This window comes from Paramisgurnus dabryanus, chromosome 3, assembly GCF_030506205.2.
Source record: "Paramisgurnus dabryanus chromosome 3, PD_genome_1.1, whole genome shotgun sequence".
NCBI lineage: Eukaryota > Metazoa > Chordata > Actinopteri > Cypriniformes > Cobitidae > Paramisgurnus > Paramisgurnus dabryanus.
This window is the reverse complement of record NC_133339.1, coordinates 29,749,232-29,767,644: the sequence shown is the minus strand read 5'-3', so window position 1 is coordinate 29,767,644 and position 18,413 is coordinate 29,749,232. Positions and strand designations below refer to the sequence as shown.

General features: G+C 36.0%; 1 protein-coding gene and 1 long non-coding RNA gene across 9 annotated transcripts; both read left to right on the top strand.

The window, feature by feature from the left end:
• The first annotated feature begins 5,412 nt into the window (after positions 1-5,412).
• On the top strand, positions 5,413-10,614 carry LOC135766993 (uncharacterized). 8 transcript variants are annotated; one of them, XR_010541864.2, is made up of 9 exons: positions 5,413-6,193; positions 6,283-6,431; positions 6,642-6,832; positions 7,372-7,448; positions 7,525-7,640; positions 7,765-7,852; positions 7,958-8,072; positions 10,012-10,050; positions 10,145-10,614. It is a non-coding gene; the product is annotated as an uncharacterized lncRNA (long non-coding RNA). The 8 variants fall into 8 exon arrangements; XR_010541865.2 differs by lacking the exon at positions 7,525-7,640 and having other exon boundaries at positions 6,642-6,828; XR_010541861.2 differs by having other exon boundaries at positions 6,642-6,828; positions 7,372-7,640.
• Positions 10,615-15,405: 4,791 nt separating this feature from the next.
• Positions 15,406-18,304, top strand: LOC135766867 (ATP-dependent DNA helicase RecQ-like). Its single transcript, XM_065276367.2, has 3 exons — positions 15,406-16,071; positions 16,673-16,752; positions 17,049-18,304. Exons 1-3 carry the CDS (start codon positions 15,593-15,595, stop codon positions 18,254-18,256), a joined length of 1,767 nt encoding a protein of 588 aa, XP_065132439.1. The 5' UTR covers positions 15,406-15,592; the 3' UTR covers positions 18,257-18,304.
• The last annotated feature ends 109 nt before the right edge of the window (positions 18,305-18,413 follow it).

Sequence of the window (18,413 nt, the reverse complement as noted above, 5' to 3'; positions counted from 1 at the left end):
TCACTGTGAGGCAAACCCAACTATTGACTATAATACGCATTAACTACTGGGTACATTCACTAGTACATCCATGGTACCTGCATGGATACAGGACTGTAAAATAAAGTGTTGCTTTTTACACAGTTATTACATAGGACCTACCACCTAAGATATAGCATCATATACATGTCACTGTGAGGCAAACCCAACTATTGACTATAATACGCATTAACTACTGGGTACATTCACTAGTACATCCATGGTACCTGCATGGATACAGGACTGTAAAATAAAGTGTTGCTTTTTACACAGTTATTACATAGGACCTACCACCTAAGATATAGCATCATATACATGTCACTGTGAGGCAAACCCAACTATTGACTATAATACGCATTAACTACTGGGTACATTCACTAGTACATCCATGGTACCTGCATGGATACAGGACTGTAAAATAAAGTGTTGCTTTTTACACAGTTATTACATAGGACCTACCACCTAAGATATAGCATCATATACATGTCACTGTGAGGCAAACCCAACTATTGACTATAATACGCATTAACTACTGGGTACTTTCACTAGTACATCCATGGTACCTGCATGGATACAGGACTGTAAAATAAAGTGTTGCTTTTTACACAGTTATTACATAAGACCTACCACCTAAGATATAGCATCATATACATGTCACTGTGAGGCAAACCCAACTATTGACTATAATACGCATTAACTACTGGGTACATTCACTAGTACATCCATGGTACCTGCATGGATACAGAACTGTAAAATAAAGTGTTGCTTTTTACACAGTTATTACATAGGACCTACCACCTAAGATATAGCATCATATACATGTCACTGTGAGGCAAACCCAACTATTGACTATAATACGCATTAACTACTGGGTACTTTCACTAGTACATCCATGGTACCTGCATGGATACAGGACTGTAAAATAAAGTGTTGCTTTTTACACAGTTATTACATAGGACCTACCACCTAAGATATAGCATCATATACATGTCACTGTGAGGCAAACCCAACTATTGACTATAATACGCATTAACTACTGGGTACATTCACTAGTACATCCATGGTACCTGCATGGATACAGGACTGTAAAATAAAGTGTTGCTTTTTACACAGTTATTACATAGGACCTACCACCTAAGATATAGCATCATATACATGTCACTGTGAGGCAAACCCAACTATTGACTATAATACGCATTAACTACTGGGTACATTCACTAGTACATCCATGGTACCTGCATGGATACAGGACTGTAAAATAAAGTGTTGCTTTTTACACAGTTATTACATAGGACCTACCACCTAAGATATAGCATCATATACATGTCACTGTGAGGCAAACCCAACTATTGACTATAATACGCATTAACTACTGGGTACATTCACTAGTACATCCATGGTACCTGCATGGATACAGGACTGTAAAATAAAGTGTTGCTTTTTACACAGTTATTACATAGGACCTACCACCTAAGATATAGCATCATATACATGTCACTGTGAGGCAAACCCAACTATTGACTATAATACGCATTAACTACTGGGTACTTTCACTAGTACATCCATGGTACCTGCATGGATACAGGACTGTAAAATAAAGTGTTGCTTTTTACACAGTTATTACATAAGACCTACCACCTAAGATATAGCATCATATACATGTCACTGTGAGGCAAACCCAACTATTGACTATAATACGCATTAACTACTGGGTACATTCACTAGTACATCCATGGTACCTGCATGGATACAGAACTGTAAAATAAAGTGTTGCTTTTTACACAGTTATTACATAGGACCTACCACCTAAGATATAGCATCATATACATGTCACTGTGAGGCAAACCCAACTATTGACTATAATACGCATTAACTACTGGGTACTTTCACTAGTACATCCATGGTACCTGCATGGATACAGGACTGTAAAATAAAGTGTTGCTTTTTACACAGTTATTACATAGGACCTACCACCTAAGATATAGCATCATATACATGTCACTGTGAGGCAAACCCAACTATTGACTATAATACGCATTAACTACTGGGTACATTCACTAGTACATCCATGGTACCTGCATGGATACAGGACTGTAAAATAAAGTGTTGCTTTTTACACAGTTATTACATAGGACCTACCACCTAAGATATAGCATCATATACATGTCACTGTGAGGCAAACCCAACTATTGACTATAATACGCATTAACTACTGGGTACTTTCACTAGTACATCCATGGTACCTGCATGGATACAGGACTGTAAAATAAAGTGTTGCTTTTTACACAGTTATTACATAGGACCTACCACCTAAGATATAGCATCATATACATGTCACTGTGAGGCAAACCCAACTATTGACTATAATACGCATTAACTACTGGGTACATTCACTAGTACATCCATGGTACCTGCATGGAAACAGGACTGTAAAATAAAGTGTTGCTTTTTACACAGTTATTACATAGGACCTACCACCTAAGATATAGCATCATATACATGTCACTGTGAGGCAAACCCAACTATTGACTATAATACGCATTAACTACTGGGTACTTTCACTAGTACATCCATGGTACCTGCATGGATACAGGACTGTAAAATAAAGTGTTGCTTTTTACACAGTTATTACATAGGACCTACCACCTAAGATATAGCATCATATACATGTCACTGTGAGGCAAACCCAACTATTGACTATAATACGCATTAACTACTGGGTACTTTCACTAGTACATCCATGGTACCTGCATGGATACAGGACTGTAAAATAAAGTGTTGCTTTTTACACAGTTATTACATAGGACCTACCACCTAAGATATAGCATCATATACATGTCACTGTGAGGCAAACCCAACTATTGACTATAATACGCATTAACTACTGGGTACTTTCACAAGTACATCCATGGTACCTGCATGGAAACAGGACTGTAAAATAAAGTGTTGCTTTTTAAACAGTTATTACATAGGACCTACCACCTAAGATATAGCATCATATACATGTCACTGTGAGGCAAACCCAACCATTGACTATAATACGCATTAACTACTGGGTACTTTCACTAGTACATCCATGGTACCTGCATGGATACAGAACTGTAAAATAAAGTGTTGCTTTTTAAACAGTTATTACATAGGACCTACCACCTAAGATATAGCATCATATACATGTCACTGTGAGGCAAACCCAACCATTGACTATAATACGCATTAACTACTGGGTACATTCACTAGTACATCCATGGTACCTGCATGGATACAGGACTGTAAAATAAAGTGTTGCTTTTTAAACAGTTATTACATAGGACCTACCACCTAAGATATAGCATCATATACATGTCACTGTGAGGCAAACCCAACTATTGACTATCATATGCATTAACTACTGGGTACATTCACTAGTACACACTTATTGTGTATATACAAAAGTACAGTAGTGTTTGATATTAGTTATCATATATGTACACTATAAATACCTGTCATTTACCCTAACTTGCCTGTAAATACTAAATACTTATATTGTACATTTATTTGTAAGTACAGTAATGTTCCTGTTAGTTACAGTTTACCTACACTATAAGTATGTATCTGTTATTACCCAGTACTTATCTAGATTTACATAATAACTACCAAGTATGTACCACTGGTAAGTACAGTAATGATACCAATTAATCACCATGTATATACATAAAAGTAAGTACCACACATTTGTCGGTAAGTACAACTTATTTACCATATATGTTCAAGGTAAGTACACGTACTGTAAAATAAAGTGCTACCCAAATGATAATGTAAATTATAAACATGTATTCTAGAAAACAAAATGTATTCTAAGTCTAGTGGTAATACAAATTAGTTTCTGTGTGAAATATAACCAGCTCACAGTACAAATAATTCAACACCAATACAAAAGTTTAAAGGAATTCATTAAAAATATAAATGTCATAAGTCAAGAACAAGTTGAATAAATATAAAAACTACTACAGGAAGGGGAGTTTTTAGAATTAAGAAGTCATCAGCTGACATCCCCGGGCTAATAAGCGTTAAGCTGTGTCGTCAGTAAGTCTTTTCCCATCGTGCTTTTCGTCAACACAGTCGGTGGAGAGCAACTGGGCCGACTGCAGAATCCGACGAGCCCGCCTCGCCATCGCGAGAGTTTTTTGGCACACCTCAGCGTGACATTAGAGCAAGTCGCACGTAACTCGGACACTTTTCTAACCGGCATGCATCTCACAGTGACAGGGCCGTGCACAGACATTTTGAGGGGCAGTGGCCCAAACCAAAAAGGGGCACTGGGGAGGGCACAATTTATATGGTTTTAACAAAATGATGTGTTATAGATTAGTATCAGAAAAAGAGAAGTGATTATAATGGAAAATATATTTAATAACAAGAATTAAAGTGTGACAAAACTGCTTAATATTCTATATGATTTACGTGCTGAAGCTTTGAATCCATGATTACAATTTTGAAGAGCTTTTGCAGCCTTCCTTAGCAGCATAGGTGTCATTTACACTGGGGACGCTGGGGACATGTCCCCACCACTTTTGAAATTGCTGATTTTGTCCCCACCACTTTTGAAAGCATTTGTTTAAAATGTTCTGAAAAATCAAACAATACCTGTGCGACTTACACTGCAAAAATGACTTTCTTACTTAGTATTTTTGTCTTGTTTTCAAACAAAAATAAATATACAATTTAAGGGATTTTTATTAAAACAAGCAAAAATATCTGCCAATGGGGTAAGAAAAAAATCTAAAAATAAGATTTCTTTTTTCTTAAACACTTAATTTAAGCAAAAATGTCTCACCCCATTGGCAGAAATTCTTAGTATTTTTGTGTTGTTTTCAGTAAAAATATCAAAAAATTCTTCAATTAACATGATTTTTCTTGATGAGAAAAAAATCAAGTTTTTAGACCAAAAATATCAAATTTAAGTGATTTTGTGCATAAAACAAGCAAAAAAATCTGCATGGGGTAAGCATTTTTTTCTTGAAATTTTCTCGAATTTAGTGTTTAAGAAAAATATTCAAGATTTTTTTGCTTTCCCCATTGGTAGATTTTTTTGCCTGTTTTATGCACAAAATCACTTACATTTGGTATTTTTGGTCTAAAAACTAGACTTATTTGTCATTCTGCTCATCAAGAAAAAGCATCTTAATTTAAGAATTTTTTGATATTTTTACTGAAAACAACACAAAAATACTAAGAACATTTTTTCTTGAAAGTAATTTTTTGCAGGTCCAGGGTCACATATGTTGCGTTGTGTGCTTATAGTGTGTTTTCTTTTACATATATAATGAATTTCATTGTAATCATTGACTTAACGTGCTGCTGTATGGTGCTTTGGCACGGTTCGGTTGAGCTGGTGTTGTAGGGACTGTTACATACACTGTAAATAATTTTCGTTGTTTTCACAGTTTTTTACTGTTTTTCTCGACAGTTTCTTACTGTATAAGTTGTTTACAGTTTGTTACTATAGATTTGTTGTTTCCACAGTATTTTAATGTATTTTCAACAGTTTTTTACTGCATAAGCTTTGTACAGTAGGCTACTGTAGTTTTCCAATGCATTATGGGAAATATTACTCTGAATACAGTATTACCAACCAACTGCAAAACACAATGACAAACGTCTATTTATATCTTAAATGCTTAATTTTTTTGTGAGATATTTGGTTTAATGTCTGTTTTCACATCAGATGCTCGGTGTGTTCCTTTAACATAAATCAGGTGCCTTTTCTGAGGCTTTAATGAAATCACCAGCCAATTCAATAGACATACCATCAGTTCTTAATATTGTTGCCTCTGTGTCACAAAATGTATTTTTAAGATTAGTTTAGGCGATAATATATATATGTATAATCTTCAAATAGCAGTCGATTAGTTAAAAAAGCGCTAATTTTAGAATTTGATTAAACAAATGCGGAGGGTTCAGGCGCGAGTCGGTCACGTGATGTGCTCCTCAGTTCTGTCAGTAGGGGGAGTGGGAGAACGCGTGTGTGTCGTCGTATCTGTTCTGCTCATCTAGCGCGTATTTCTTTATTAATATCTGCTGGGTGAATATTAATACGTATATGCTAACATTAATTTTGTGACCACAAAATGACAGCGAGCTATTATACGAGATATTGTGTCGTCGTGTTTGTCTTCACTCACTTCATCATTATCTGGTAAGTGCTATATGCAATATCTGGTATGAGACTTTATTGGCACTAAAGTGTTCTTTCGGCTAAATTTTACTTAATTTCTGTCATAACAGCAAACAACTTCTGCAACTACACAATGATTGTCTGCCTGTGTGCAAAATAAAGCACGTTCACTGTGTAAAACCCCGCGCAGGGCATTTTCAAATTAACGGTCAGGGCGAGTCTGAGCTTATCGTGTTGTGTTGACAGAGACTTTGCTGAGGTAAGTAAGAGAAAGAAATTAATGTGTTAAATAAATAACGTTATAAACTTGAATTATGTTGTGCCAGAATACGTTGTTTAATGAATATCTGTGGAATAGGTTTAAAATAATACATTAATGACTGAACGTGAACTTGACTGAACATTATGGCAGCTAGAAGTATTGAAAAGACGTATAATAGATTTAACAATGTTTTATCTTCTTTATTAGTGTATGTAAATCTGGGCTACAGTCCACGACAAATTTTCTACGGTAGATTTACGCCTGCATGCTGGTCCTTTCGTCTATCGCGGGGATATCATCACTTCAGCGGACATCGCACTGAAGAGATCCTGTGCTTGCGTGGCGGTGTGTTTGTGTGCTCACTTGGATTGAGACCAGCAGTGCTTTTTTAAAAGTGGGTGAGTACTAACTTATTATTGTGTAGTTTCATAAAAGCCTTACTCTTTTCAGTCACATAACTTTTGTTCATCTGCTAATAATAGGACTATCCATACACAAAGATGTATTGTGGATTTAAGTAATATCTGCGAATATTTATGTGAAAATGTATTAGTGTTCTGCTGACATGAGATCTGAAATTGTGTTCTAGGACCTGATATGGATTAATCCAATGATCAACGTTTTCCTTTGTATCCCTGTTTTGTATACGCTGCCATTACATGATGGTCATATGTCCCGGATGATCGGGAGAAGTCACGTGGTTCAATTATTATTTTTTTTTTACGTGGTTCAATTTTTTTTCAATTTTTTTTTACCATGCATTTAGCATCAGGCAAAGCCTGCAATCAATCTATTAAGACAGAAACAATATCTTACTTATTATTATGTTGTTATGACAATATCATGTGATCATCTGAGTTAGAACAAAATCTATTCATTTTCAGGTATTACTGTGCAAGTTCCCTGAATCATTCTGTTGAAATGTTATGTGTTTAAGATTCTTTATGACATCAAGATGTGGTTTGGGAAGGACCTTCATCTAAATCTGAAGACAGGACATACTGGCTCAAAAAGGTACAATATTTTTTATACCCAATTTGAAATGTTGAACAATTACTTTACTTTACTTTACTGTACTGGACTGGTCAAGCGTTTGGTCAGGAACTGCCTATACACTTGAAAAATGCACAGAACTGGAACAGCACATCAGTTGGGAGCACATTAACAAGGATGAAATTTATCCAATAATTATTTTAATATTTATAGGTAAGCAACTACTTGCTGAGTGTATTTAATGAGTGTGTATTAATCTCTTACAGCTCCCATACTTAGTACAGTATATTTTAATCAGTGTGGCAATAACTTGTGTTTTATTTTTATGTTTACACAGGTGTTTCTGATATGGAGAAAAACCCAGCACTGCTCATTTTATTTCTTCATCTTGAGAATACCGCAAGTTTACCTTTTGTCTGGAAAATGTAAGTTTTGAGTTTGGCTAACAATAGAGGTTAGATTTTGATGCAATTTATTACTCATCTCTTTAACTTGTATTTTTAGTTACTCAGTACATGTTATTTTCACAGGATTCAGCAAAGCTAACACCAACAACAATTTTTCATGGCACTTTAAACCACCTTGATGTGAGGAGCCAGCATCAGAATGGATGGTGTCAATATCCTGAAAGTGGAGGTAACAGAGGTACTGTATCTCTTTTTTGTCTCCTTCAGTGTAGCATGTCCAAACCCATCATTGCACACTAAACGTTAAACATTTTTGGTGACTACAAAAGACAGTCTATAACACTTCTAAAATTGTACAAACAACGTATTTCTATAAATTGTTTTGCCATAACAAACCTTACTTAGTGGTAATTGGTTTGTATATAGTTTTGTGTAAATTTGTTCATTTAACGTCTTAAGTTTGGAATGGTCTATACGGAATTAGTTTTGTGTTTATTGATAATAATTATTATAGTTAACACATTTATTTATTTCATACACCAGTTATTATTTATGGGTAGGGGTGTGACGGTCATTATATAACCGTGAGACCGACGGTTATAGTTGAACACCGTCATTAGAACTCTATAACCGGCAAAACCGTGTTATTAAAATATTTTTAAAAACATTTTTTATCAAAGAATTTTAAAATACTAATTAAAAACAATTGTTAACAGTCTGTGTTACACGCCCCCTCATGTTCTCACGCAGTGAAAATACAGAGCGGAGCAACACTGACAACGCGCTGACATACAGGACAAACCAGGTTACTTTTCGGTTACTTTTGAGATTAAACATATTAAACAAAGTCTCACCTTTCAAATCATCTCTTCCGTCAGTACACTCCCCTTTTCAAGTTCAAATCCTCCCATGCTAACCTACTAACTCTCCTGAACACACATTCACTGCTTGCTGTTAATTTTAAAGAAACGTAGAGCAAGTAGCTAATCAGTGTCTAGTTTATTCAAACGACGGGTGAGCACTGTGCAGCGCGTCTGTGGAGAGCGTTTGCTGCGCGTGGCCATTGTGCTTTTACACCGGTTGCGTTTGCAGCGCATAGTGTGCAGTTTAATAACAATCTGAAGTTCACATTACTTTCTTTTACCTGCATTTATGAGCAAAACCTCTTCAATACGCTTTAAATCCACATTGTTTTTGTGCTGTTCTGTACTGACAGATATATATAGACACAATTACAGACATAAAAAGCCCATGGCACAAATTTGTTTCTCTAAAGATTATTAAGATAGATGATAGATAGAGGATTAATTTATGCTGGGCAGAGAGTGACAGCGCAGTCTTCTTGCAATAGTGTGTTTTTTAAATATTTCATTGCTTTCTGTTAAATTGTTCAACATTATTACTGTTTGAAACACACTTGGCATAACATTCATGATTTTATGGTAAAATGACACTTTCCCGTCAATCCACGAGCATTTAAACGAGCAAAACACACCCCATCGACAGTTATGTTACGAACCGTCACATTTGACTCATGTCATAACCGACATCACCAATTCTGAAACCGGCACACCCCTATTTATGGGTAATATTTGTGTCATGTTTTAGTCACTGAAATGTGTAAAATCGTGCAAAAATATTTAATAGTCTACCTGTGGTCTATTAAATATTATTTATTCAAAATGTTATTCTACTTCGCAGTGGTGGCTGGTGACTTCTCTCCTAAGTGGTGCAAATTCAAAATATGTGTTCAGAGTGTAATGTGTGTTGCTCATCATGTCAAAGTATGCGTTCGTTGTGTCATGTTAACCATGTGCATCTTGCCTTATGTGAAAATACGTGCCTGCTGTAAAAGCGTCAGAAGGGTTTATGATTTTATGACACTCACTTTCACAAAATACTCGCAAGACACTAACTTAACACTAAACTCTGATTACACATGAGATTTAGCGAGATCGTTTATAATAAACCCCTTTGAAGCATCTGCAGCAGACACGCATTTTGACATGATGCGTGATACACATAAGTTTACATGACGCGCTTAATACATGTTGTGACAAGCTTTGCATCGTGCACCCTTGAAAAAGAAGTCACCAACCAGCACTGCGACTGGGTTATTTAAGCTTTCAGTAATGTTATTGTAACATTCTCCGTAATATTTTCTCTGTTCTCTCAAGGTGGATCTCGAGACTTGGCCATGTTCTAGATTATAACTGGTGAGCTCAAAGTACATTATTGCTAAAAACAAGCATTTTAGATGATTAGTTAATTTTTTGACTTATTATTAATTTGTTTTATCATTTGTTACAGGATTATCACAAGTGCTGTCGCCCCTGCTGTATATGACGCCCCCACCACCTACACCAGGTGTAGGAAATGTCGGTCCTGGAGTGCCGTTGTCCTGCAGAGTTTTGCTCCAGCTCTAAACAAACACACCTGAACAACTAGATCTGAAGAGTCACCAGAAAACTACAGGTAGGCGAGGTTTTATCAGGGTTGGAAATGAAATCTGCAGGATTTCGGCACTCCAGGACCGACGTTGCCTACTACTGACCTACACCTTCATCCTGCCACCACCACCCATACTACCTACAAAAAACTGTATTGTAATTATGCTTTTCACTGTATTGTATGATGTGGTTTTCTCATTTAGGGTAACTACACTATGGCAACAATTGGATACATTGATTGCTGACTGATTTTGTTATTTTTTCTTTACTTTTTGTTTAAAATCTAATCATTTTTTTGTTATTTTTGTTAATATTGTTACAAATATACAGTTAAAAATTGCACAATAAATTGTCTGCTTTTAAAGATATAGTTGTTGTCTTTATATTTAACATCAACCAATAAAATAACAGTATTTAATTTAATCTTAAAAAATACAGTAGTATATATTTTACACTGTAAAATAAATAACAGTAAAATTGGAAAATACAGTAGTATATATTTTATACTGTAAAATAAATAACAGTAACATTTCCAGTATAACAGTAAAATGCTGTATGTTGGATCTTACAAAAAACAGTATAATACTGTACTTCATTTTGCAGTATCCTTTAAACTACTGTCATTCTTTCTACAGTAATTTTACTGTTGTTTGAAATACAGGAACTACTGGATAATTGTTGCCAGTAAGTTACTGTTAATTTGACAATAAACTTTTTACAGTGTATGCAGTCGACATTGTTGAGGGTTTTATGCTGAGTATTTTTGTGTTGTTGACCAGCCTGCACATTTTTGATGTGCCGTTATTCAACATTTTTAAAACATTCTGCTGTAATGTTTTTTATCTGATCTTTTGTCCCCACCACTTTTCAAGACAAACTGACGCCCCTGCTTTGCAGTCTTCTTTTTAGACAATCACTGTAATTCTAAGAATGTTTACTTGCTAAGTTGTTAGCAGTTTTAGAAGACCAAGAGCAAATCATTACCCACAGAAATCCAAAAACATACGAAAGCCAAGAGAGGTCATCCACATTTTTATTTTTGCTGCCTGTTTTCTCATGATCTCGAGATAACAAAAGTTGTTTTCATGTTATCCTGACATGATAATCCAAATGCCATAATGTAATTTCCTGTCCATAATATTCGTTTATTTTGATGTGGATTGCTGATGCATATATGAGTTGGGTTACCAAGCGTAGCTCATTGTCGATAGACTTAATAAATAAAGTTTGATGTTCGTGAATTTAGGGACCATCTCTAAAGTAACAATGTACACGTTTCTATCTTCAATAGTATTTAACAGTTTATTTGAATAAAATAAAAAAAATCTAAAAAAAGTATGCATAGTTGACAACCACATGAACACTTTACAGATGGTTTTGTGACTGTTTGTTGACTTTAAGTAACTCCATTTTAATGTTGTTTAAGTAGAAACGTATATGGAGATACTTTATAGACAAATCTGTTTCATCTTGAGCGAATCCCTGATCCAAGTAAAATCTAATTTGTTCATTCATGCTAATTTAGCTAAATATGCTTTTGCTGTCTAAAAATTATGTTCTTTTGTAAGCTTTAATCACATCACAAGAATACAACTGTTATCTCGAGATAAGGAGAAAATTAAGTCGTGATCACGAGAAAACAACCAAGCAAAAATAAATATAGTACAAGACTTCTCTCGGCTTCAAACTACCAAATTACTAATTGAGCAGCTTAACAACTGAGGTAATGTAATGAATCTACCTGTTAATACAACACACTGTCGTCTCCACCCATCAAAAAGTGGACACAGATTGTAAGAGATGCTGCGTAGCGGGCGGGAAATCACGAAGTGGATTACCAGAAAAGGTGGATCTTTAGACGAGCGGTAACAGAACACTTTGACCCGGGTTGGCGGTTGGTGAGAGGGGCACCTCAGCTGATTAGGGCAGAGGGGCAGTTGCTCTAGCCACCGGGCCACCCCCCTGTGCACGGCCCTGCACAGTGATCACCGGTGATCAATTCTGCATAGAATTTGCTCATCTCAAACAAGCCTTATCTCTGTTCTGTAATCCCCTGTGTAGACTCTTATTTTGTAGTCTTGTCCATGTCTGCCATGTTTTGTAGTTTTTTTGTAATTCTTTTGTTTCATCGGTCTGCATGATGATTGTTTCCCCAGGTGTTTCCTTGTTATCCCTCATTACCCAGTGTATTTAATGCTGCATTCCAGGCAGATTTTTGAACCCATAAATCACGACTTCAAAACCACGACTCGCGACTCAAAACTGGTAGTATACGTTCCAGGCAACCTTCTACCCGTGAAAGCGCACTATCCGCAGTCAAACCCGTGAATTCCCACCTGTGTACTCGTACTAGATTGATGTACTCCCAGTTCAGAGTTGTGAGTTGTGGTTTTGAAGTTGTTATTTGCGGGTTACGGGTTACCTGGAATATATTAATGCATATATTAAGAAATGTATGTGTTGCAAAAACTGTTTAAGTAAAGAACTTTTATCAAAAGCTTTTAGACATTCTAAAAATGTAAATATTTTTTATGCCACTTTGCACATGTAAATCCCACTTCCTCCTCTCTCACCCAATCAGCATTAGTTATCAACATATTTATTAAGCATTTCTCTGTGTTTAACCTGACCTTTTAGTTTCGCCTGTAAGAAATCATGTTCCTCACATATTTTACACTATTGATGCTTTCAGCTTTACCCTGTAAGAGTTTTACTGTAATATGAATATTAATAGCTGTTAGGACAGTAACTGCAGAAATCTAATGTATCATTTATTCAGTCATATTTTTCTGATAAAGGATGCATAAATAACATTTATTTTGTTTTTCAGATGTTGTGTTTGGAATCGAGCTCATCCAGCCAGACTCAGTGGTTGTTAAGCCTGATGGATCATTGACTCTTACCTGTAAAGTATCTGGGTATTCTCTTACAGATAACAGCTATGCAACAGGTTGGATTCGGCAGCCTAAAGGAAAACCCCTGGAGTGGATTATTCACATCTGGGGTGGTGCTAGCGGCACTTATCAGAAAGATTCTTTGAAAAACAAGTTTAGTATATCAAAGGATTCCTCCAGCAGTACAGTTACACTGAATGGAAAGAGCCTGCAGGTGGATGACACAGCTGTGTATTACTGTGTCAGGAGGTACACAGTGTTACAAACACACAGACGTCAGCACAATAACATATACATGTTATAATAATCATGTTTGTGAGACATATAACCCTGTAGTTTAGCAACAAAAGAGACACAGCAGCCTGCAGAGGGCAGTATGAACACACTTTTATTCTTTACAATAAATAAGTCACATAATTATTAATTATATAAATTATATATTATATAAATTGATAACAACCACTGATGGAAACATAATAGATATTAATAAAAGTTGCACAGTCCAAAGCATTAATGCTTTGGTGGATATTCGTCTGTCATGTTTTTTATCCTTGTATATGTCTGTTTTGGTACTATAGGGCTATTTTTTCTCAGGTCTTGTCTTCTGAAGACTATAGGCTATTATTCTTGATTTAAGTCTTATTTTTCCTATGTTGAAATTCTTATATTCTGACATTTAGTTTACATGGAATAGAAACAAGAATACAGCAATATATTTGGTATAACAATATAAGTTAACAGAGAAATCTAAGACTCAAATCCGCTGTGCGCTTAATTTTTATTAATGTCTTAACCAAGAAATAGATAAGCAAATAAAAAGGTTTCAAAGCCGTAATCAACCCATCTATGATTTGCACACCCAATGGGGAGTGGTTTCATTTGAATAAAGACAGCATTATACAGTCTGATCCCTATATTAACAACACTTAGGTTTTGTTAAGCCTCATTGCACACTTCAAACTTTATTTTGTATGGAGTTGCAGAGATCTAAGAGAAAAATGTATTTAAGTTATTTTACAGTTCTCATATTTCTTTCATGTAAGTACAAATCTGCCAACAATAATTATTAATTTCTTAAATATGTAATTGCTAAATTCTGGGCATGATTATTTAATAGACTCTTTGTCCTAGATGTGCATTGTCAATCATTGACCTCCTCTGGCCCTGAGGTGAAGAAACCTGGAGAATCAGTCACACTGTCCTGTAAGGTTACTGGACTCAGCCTTAGCTACCTCCACTGGATCCGTCAAAAACCACAAAGAGGACTGGAATGGATTGGGCGAATTGACAGTGGCACTGGTACTATTTTTGCTCAGTCTCTTCAGGGTCAATTCTCCATCACTAAAGACACCAACACAAACATGGTCTACCTGCAGATAAAAACCCTGAAGAATGACGACACAGCTGTTTATTACTGTGCAAAAGAGTCACAGTTAGTCAAAAGACTGCAGCGCTCAACAAAAACATGTATTCTGTTTATGAAGTGCGGTCACATAAAGCTTGAATACTCTTGAGATTTTCTCTCATTTTATTTACCACTTCCATTCATTCTGTAGGTTTTGTTAGATTTGATCAAGCAATTATACAAATTAAAATATAACCAGAGTGGATAGCATCAATATCAGGGGTTACTCATTCACTTTTTATTTAAATTTCCCCCACAATGATCATTATAATTATAGAATAACACAAATGAGGAATTATGTTGTAGTTGAATTTACTGTTAAAATGTAGCAAATTAGCCACCCTTTGACTGTAATAAGATGTTTGTTTATTCATAAAATCAATTATTGATATTTTTATAATTTTGTCACCAAAAACAATTTTAAACCTTTTGGAAAACACCTTTAGATTAAAATATATTTTATTTTAAGGATTCTAAGAAACAAACTTCCAAAAATGTCATCTTTTACAGTAAATTAGGTTATCTATTAGAAAATGTTGAAAAGGAAATCTTGATCGTGACTGTCAGTACAGGCAGCAGAACCTTTTCAAGAAGTTTTCCCACTTGGAAATATAATCATTCCTGGCAGTTAAAGTTGCCACAGAGCACAAGAGCCCTAAGCCAACAGGTGAAAGAGCCAAACAATTGCTGAAAGCCGGAGGATAACGTCCCACTCTGCCAAAGTAATTGTGTCTGTCTACTGTAAGTGTGAAGATGTCCACGCACAACTTAAGACGTAAGAACCTGCAATCCAGGTAAAGAAGAGAGGTCTAATAGCCTAGAAATCTAGACGCACCCTAGCGGCCGCAAAATATATTTGCTGCCAGGGTTTAGTCTAGGCACTCACAATACACTTAACAGCTCCAAAAACCAAAATTTGGTCAGGCCAATCACATCGTGTGTAGCGTCTGTGGGGCGGGCTTAACATGATGACGACAGAGCTGCGACGGTTTCTACTTGAAAATCAAGAATGGCTGCTGATGCTGGCGAACAGCTTTCTTTTGAAGCGGCTTTGGCCGCGACTCTGGAGGACTTAAACTTATGTTTTTCTTTGAGAGAAGAGCAAATAACCCTACTGAAGTCATTTTTAACCAAGAAAGATGTGTTTGGAGTTTTGCCGACTGGTTACGGTAAAAGTTTGATATACCAATTAGCTCCACTGGTGGGGAAACGCATGGGACTCAGCCACAATCCGCTTGTGATTGTTGTTTCACCATTGATAGCGCTTATGGAAGACCAGTTAAAGGAGGCTACAAAATTTGGACTTAAGGCCAAACAACTGTGCAAAGGCGACCAGGAGGACATTCGAAGCGGCCAGTGCCAGGTGGTATACGGGAGTCCTGAATCCTGGATTCTTCAGAAGCAATGGCGAGATATGTTGTCCACCAAAGTCTTCCAAGACAACATTTTGGGAATTGTGGTGGATGAAGCTCATCTCACGTACAAATGGTAAATATATTTTAGCCATAAATTAGATATTCAACAATTAATCTATACTGTATGACGGTGGGTGTAACTGTTAGCCTACGCTACAACAAACTAACGCTAACTTACTCTAATGTTATAAAGTTAAACTAACTTACTTTATTGTCCCATTCAAGTGAAATAAGTATTGGACAGTATAACACGCGCAGTACAAACACAGTAGTTACACAGAAAAAATAACGGAATCTTACATCAATGTTGACATCTCCATTTAACTTTTTTTTTGCTACACATCAAGACCCAGAAAAGTTTACCTGATGGTGACAGTTTACAAATCATATGTCAAATGTGTGTAACATCAGAGATTATTATTTGTTATTAATTTTAAAATAAATCAAATGCCTTGTACATCTCTTGTATGGTTTGTTTTTCCGCTCAAACTATACATTTTATAGGTTATGTTGTAACAGTAGCAGTGACATCATATAATTAATAACTAATGTGTGGTTTGATCAGACCTAATCTTTTATTGTTGTTGTAGATTTTTTTGCAATTTCAATAGTCATTGACAATGTGTAAAATGTGTTATATTTAACATGTAAATGTATGTTAATTTGTCTACCAGGGGAAAGAGTGCTAGAGGGCATAAGGCCTTCAGAGAGAGTTTTGCCAGGCTAGGAGAACTGCGATCCATCGTAAAACATGGTGAGTATAGTTGTGAAACACATTTACATGAAGGGCCTATTATAATAAATAAGAAATAAAGACTTATTGGTTGTCAGTATCACATCTCTTATCAAGCAAGACTGTGCTGATGCTGTGCTGAAATTAACTATATTCCTCACTGATAATGGCTAAGGTTGATAAACCAAGGAAAATAATTATCAAAGCACTATCATTAACTAAAAATCTGTTTGTTACATTAATGAACACTATCCTAAATATAAAATTTATAAAGACAACGCATTGCAAGTGTTAATGCATTTGCTTTTGTCCTTCAGGTACACCTATTATGGCCTTGACTGCGACAGCGGACCTGGATTCCCGAGCAATTATCAAAAGACAGTTGCAGTTGGAAAATGCCACTCAAGTCACCATAAGCCCAAACAGAACTAATATTAGACTTGGCCTGACTACAGTGTCTTCAGATAGTATGAACTGTTTGAACTGGGTTGTTAGGAAATTGAAAGAAAACGGCCCAAGAATGTCACCATTAATCATTTACTGCCGTACACTGACGACTTGTGGAAAGGTGTTCTGTCACCTAAAAGATGAACTTGGTAATGACTGCTGGGTTGATAGGGATCCAGAACACAGGGTAGTAAACTTACTTATCGGTATGTTTCATAGCCAAACACTTCCCCATCACAAGAAGAGAGTACTTGCTTCATTAGAAGGTGATGGTGCATGCAGAGTGGTTGTAGCCACGACAGCTCTCGGAATGGGCTTAAACTTTCCAAACATATCCCATGTCATAATGTATGGCTCACCTGAGGATGTGGAGGACATTGTACAGGAGGTTGGCAGGGCTGGGCGAGATGGATCTCCATCACATGCCATTATTTACAATGTTAATCAGCATACAAGATTGGATGAGGGTGTTAAAACACTGTTAAAAAAGGGCACCACTAGCTGCCTTAGGAAGGCGTTATACTCGCACTTTGAGCACCACACTGAAAGTGTTGTACCAGGACATTTGTGCTGCTCATACTGCCACTCAGTTTGTTTGTGTAGCAATGGAGGTTGTGACTCGGCATTACCTGTTTACGAACTGTCTCATGACGTTCAGGTAACAGTTAAAAGCAGGAAAGTTACAGAGGATCACAAAAATTTGATTAAAGATCTTTTGTACAGGTACAAGCTCAGCTTAGTCCAGCACACACATCTGTACACTAACAGCACAAATTGCACTGGTTTTAGTAATGAGCTGATTGACTGTGTTCTTGAGTGTAGCGCAGAAATATTTGACATTACTTTCATAATGGACAACCTACCCGTGTTCAGCAAAAGGCATGCACAAACAATTCTCAAGGTATTTTTTGACACGTTTGGAGATTTTGAATACACTGATGTTGATCTGCCTGCAGAGGATATTGTGGTTCCTGACCAAGATTACACAGGTTACTTTGATGAGGACTCTCAGCCAGACAACCTATCATTATGTAGCAGCTTTGAATCTGGGTTTACACAACTGAGGAGTTCAGATTAATGCATAAAAGAAATATTGAAACATTTGTATATAGTTCTACATATGACCACCAACCTGTAATTGAAAGTACTTTTTGAATGCTCTCAAAAGCTATTTCTTGTGAATGCATCAAAATAAAGTTTGACATTATATATTTTCAATTATTTTCAAAGTCTTT